The sequence below is a fragment of the Penaeus japonicus genome, unplaced genomic scaffold (genome assembly GCF_977035675.1).
Source record: "Penaeus japonicus unplaced genomic scaffold, GWHDUDI00000001_assembly GWHDUDI00000016, whole genome shotgun sequence".
In the NCBI taxonomy this organism is placed as follows: Eukaryota; Metazoa; Arthropoda; class Malacostraca; order Decapoda; family Penaeidae; genus Penaeus; species Penaeus japonicus.
Window position 1 is genome coordinate 35,449,903 of NW_028234418.1, and position 5,000 is coordinate 35,454,902.

Sequence of the window (5,000 nt, forward strand, 5' to 3'; positions counted from 1 at the left end):
AAACCACCTCCCACCTAACCATCCACCAAACCACCTCCCACCTAACCATCCACCAAATCCACAACCATCCACCAACCACCCATCCACAAATCCACCTTCCACCTAACCATCCACCAAACACCTCCCACCTAACCATCCACAAATCCACCTCCCACCTAACCATCCACTAATCCACCTCCCACCTAACCATCCACCAAACCACCTCCCACCTAACCATCCACCAACCCACCTCCCACCTAACCATCCAAAAAACCACCTAACCATCCACCAAACACCTCCCACCTAACCATCCACAAATCCACCTTCCACCTAACCATCCACCTCCCACCTAACCATCCACCAAACCACCTCCCACCTAACCATCCACCAATCCACCTCCCACCTAACCATCCACCAATCCACCTCCCACCTAACCATCCACCAAACCACCTCCCACCTAACCAAACACACAACCTCCACCTACCATCCACAATCCACTCCCACCTACCTCACAATCCACCTCCCACCTAACCATCCACAAATCCACCTCCCACCTAACCATCCACAAATCCACTCCCAACCTCCACCACCCTCCACCACCATCCACCAAACACCTCCCACCTAACCATCCACAAATCCACCTCCCACCTAACCATCCACCAATCCACCTCCCACCTAACCATCCACCAAACCACCTCCCACCTAACCATCCACCAAACCACCTCCCACCTAACCATCCACTAATCCACCTCCCACCTAACCATCCACCAATCCACCTCCCACCTAACCATCCACAAATCCACCTCCCACCTATCCCTCCACAAATCCACCTCCCACCTAACCATCCACCAAACCACCTCCCACCTAACCATCCACAAATCCACCTCCCACCTAACCATCCACCAATCCACCTCCCACCTAACCATCCACCAAACCACCTCCCACCTAACCATCCACCAAACCACCTCCCACCTAACCATCCACCAATCCACCTCCCACCTAACCATCCACCAAACCACCTCCCACCTAACCATCCACCAATCCACCTCCCACCTAACCATCCACCAAACCATCCACTAATCTACCTCCTACCTAACCATCCACCAAACCACCTCCCACCTAACCATCCACCAAACCACCTCCCACCTAACCATCCACAAATCCACCTCCCACCTAACCATCCACCAATCCACCTCCCACCTAACCATCCACCAACCCACCTCCCACCTAACCATCCACCAAACCACCTCCCATCTAACCATCCACTAATCCACCTCCCACCTAACCATCCACTAATCTACCTCCTACCTAACCATCCACCAAACCACCTCCCACCTAACCATCCACCAACCCACCTCCCATCTAACCATCCACTAATCCACATCCCACCTAACCCTCCACCAAACTACCTCCCACCTAACCCTCCACAAATCCACCTCCCACCTAACCACCTCCCACCTAGCCATCCACTTCCCACCTAACCATCCACCTCCCACCTAACCATCCACCAATCCACCTCCCACCTAACCATCCACCAATCCACCTCCCACCTAACCCTCCACCAAACCACCTCCCACCTAACCATCCACCTCCCACCTAACCATCCACCAATCCACCTAACCATCCACCCTAAACCCCAGCGCCGAGAGCCAGAAGTCGGACGGCCACTACGGGCTGGTGGTCGATGGCTCTTCACTCCAAGTCCTACTCGACCACCACCGCCACCGCCTGTACGACGTCTGCAGGAGGTGCACCGCCGTCGTCTGCTGTAGGATGTCGCCCCGGCAGAAGGCAGAGGTGCTGTTTGGTCGCTGTTTGGTTTCCTTGCGTGGGAGGTTGGGGGAAGGGGTGTAAGAAGGGTGTTTTTTTTTTTTTTTTTTTTTTTTTTTTTTTTTTTTTTTTTTTTTTTGGGGGGGGGGGGGGTTTCTTGGTGGTGTACTGCTCATGTGCCGGTCCCAAATTCGGATAAATGGGGAGGGTTGACGACAGGAAGGGTATGCGGTCATGACTAAATCTTGCCAAGTTAATCATAATGTAGGTGAACGATGGAAGTATTGATAATTCGCATTAACATATGTAATTAGTGGCAGTGAAGCCTAAAGAAGAAAAAGTTGGGATTTCTGTTTGTTTGTCTCTTGTTCTGTGTTGGAGATTATATGTATTTGGTCATTCTTATATTTTGATGTATATTACTGAGTGAAATCTAGTTTGATTGGTATTTTGCTGTATCATTCAGTATTTTATCAGAGGGTTCAGAAACTTGGCCTAATTGGTATAAAACCTGTATTTTGACCGGCTAATATAAGTGGTGTACTGAGTGGGGTAGAGTTAGTAGTTTTTATTTATGAGTTTGCGTTTTGCATTTTAAACTTATCAGAATAGAATGTAGGAGTTGAAGTTGGTGGTACATTAATTTTGTAAACTTGTGCTTTACATAATAAAAGTACCATTTAACGTTCGAGTGATTCGAACCATTACTGATAAAAAGTCAACTGTACTAAAGATATTCACTATAAATTACACATATTCATTATCTCTCATCAAAACAATAATCGTTCACGGATGTATCATTACTCCATTAATTAGGGATACTAAATTACCAGTTTAATTTATCTCCACCTACTTCAAGTTATTCAACATCACGTTTAAATAACCTCTTCGTTCCGAGCAGACGGTGAAGCTAGTGAAGTCCTCGGCTGAGAGTCCCATCTGCGCCGCTATCGGAGACGGAGCCAACGATGTCTCCATGATCCAAGAGGCGCATGTAGGCCTAGGTAGGTCGTGATTGGCGGAAATGTTGCATTGCATGTCGTATCTATGGTCGTGATTGGAGGAAATTTTAAACTGTATGTCGTACCTATGGTTGTGATTGGAGGAAATGTTGCATTGTATGTCGTATCTATGGTCGTGATTGGAGGAAATGTTGCATTGTATGTCGTATCTATGGTCGTGATTGGAGGAAATGTTGCATTGTATGTCGTATCTATGGTCGTGATTGGAGGAAATGTTGCATTGTATGTCGTATCTATGGTCGTGATTGGAGGATATGTTGCATTGTATGTCGTATCTATGGTCGTGATTGGAGGAAATGTTGCATTGTATGTCGTATCTATGGTCGTGATTGGAGGAAATGTTGCATTGTATGTCGTATCTATGGTCGTGATTGGAGGAAATGTTGCATTGTATGTCGTATCTATGGTCGTGATTGGAGGAAATGTTGCATTGTATGTCGTATCTATGGTCGTGATTGAAGGAAATTTTAAACTGTATGTCGTACCTATGGTGGTGATTGAAGGAAATTTTAAGCTGTGTGTCGTACCTATGGTGGTGATTGAAGGAAATTTTATACTGGATCTCGTACTCACTGACTAACGCCCATAAGAGTAATTAGTAAGTAATTATCATCTTTCTTCTGAATATTTAGATGATTAAATAACATATGACATAGGCCTTGCTGGATTGTAATTCCAGGAAATTATTCCGTGTAATTAGTTTCTATACTAAGCCTAATAAGTATGTTGACATATGCATTACAAGTTGACAAAAAGTCTTTATGATTCATACTGTGACTAGGCAATCCTGATGCATATGTTGGTATGCGTTTGATAAATGATCCAATCATGCGTTCATGGTTTAATCTTTGTTTTGCGCATGGCGTTTCGTTTCCCTCAGGTGTGATGGGGAAGGAAGGGCGGCAGGCTGTGAGATGCGCTGATTTTGCCTTCGCGAGGTTTAAGTTCCTGAAGAAGGTGCTGCTGGTGCATGGCCATTGGTACTATACTCGCGTCTCCACTCTTGTCCAGTATTCCTTCTACAAGAATGTCGCTTTTATCACCCCGCAGCTTTATTTTGCCGTAATGTCTGCTTTTTCAACGCAGGTAATTTTTAGAAAGAAAGCGATATGTGATATGTGTATATGTATATATATATATATATATATATATATATATATATATATATATATATATATATATATATATATATACATATGTATGTATTATGTATATATATATTATTATATATATATATATATATATATATTTATATATATATATTATATATATATATATATATTTATTATTTATTTATTACAATTATATATATATATATATATATATATATATATATATATATATATATATATTATATATATATATATATATATATATATATATATATATATATATATTATATATATATATATATATATATATATATATATATATTATATATATATATATATAATATATATATATATATATATATATATATATATATATATATATATATATATATATATATATATATATATATATATATATCATTTCAATATTACTGTTGCACCTACAAAATGATCTCCCAACATGTAATAATACTTTTACGTATTTCCAGCCAGTATATGACTCGCTCGCCCTGACCATGTTTAACATCACGTTCACTTCCCTGCCCGTGTTCGTGTTCGGTCTGTTTGATCAAAATCTTCCGGCGGAGCTGCTCATGAGTCGCCCTCGCCTGTACCGTCGGATCGCCAACAACGCAGCTATGACGTGGCTTAGGTTCTTCAAGTGGAATCTGTTCGGTAAGTATGTGCTTTTATGAGTTCGAGTGTGTTGTAAAGTGTGTGGATTTAAGTACGTTCTGTTCATGGATATGTTTATTTTTCTTTCTTTTTTTTTTCTTTTGTATTACTTTTTTTGAACATATTTTCGCTGTCTGAATTACCTGATACTTGTATACGCCTGCTATTTAATCTATAACTTTCAGTGACATTTTTACTTTACATTTTCCAAGACATCAGAAAGTGACATCCCTCTTTGCTTTCCTGCAGCCCTGTGGCATACGCTTGTTATGTACTTCGGGTTGTATTTCGTGTACGTAGATGATACGCCCGGCCTTCCCCATGGCCAGACGCCCGACCTCTTTCTCTTCGGCACAACACTCATTAGCATATGCGTCGTGGTCACTAATCTCAAGGTTTGTTATGAGGAGGAGCTCTCACTTTAAATGATGCAGCTGATGTT

At 42.0% G+C, this 5,000-nt stretch overlaps 1 protein-coding gene across 9 annotated transcripts in view; it reads left to right on the top strand.

Annotated features, from left to right (window-relative positions):
- Nucleotides 1–5,000, top strand: part of LOC122257338 (phospholipid-transporting ATPase IF-like) — a 26,236-nt gene that overhangs the window by 17,956 nt on the left and 3,280 nt on the right. For all 9 annotated transcript variants that reach the window (XM_086545478.1, XM_086545481.1, XM_086545475.1 and 6 more), the window contains exons 20-24: nt 1,620–1,776; nt 2,651–2,753; nt 3,652–3,857; nt 4,372–4,558; nt 4,808–4,953. In XM_086545478.1, the coding sequence (XP_086401604.1) occupies nt 1,620–1,776; nt 2,651–2,753; nt 3,652–3,857; nt 4,372–4,558; nt 4,808–4,953 (799 nt within the window). The remainder of the gene's footprint in view (nt 1–1,619; nt 1,777–2,650; nt 2,754–3,651; nt 3,858–4,371; nt 4,559–4,807; nt 4,954–5,000) is intronic.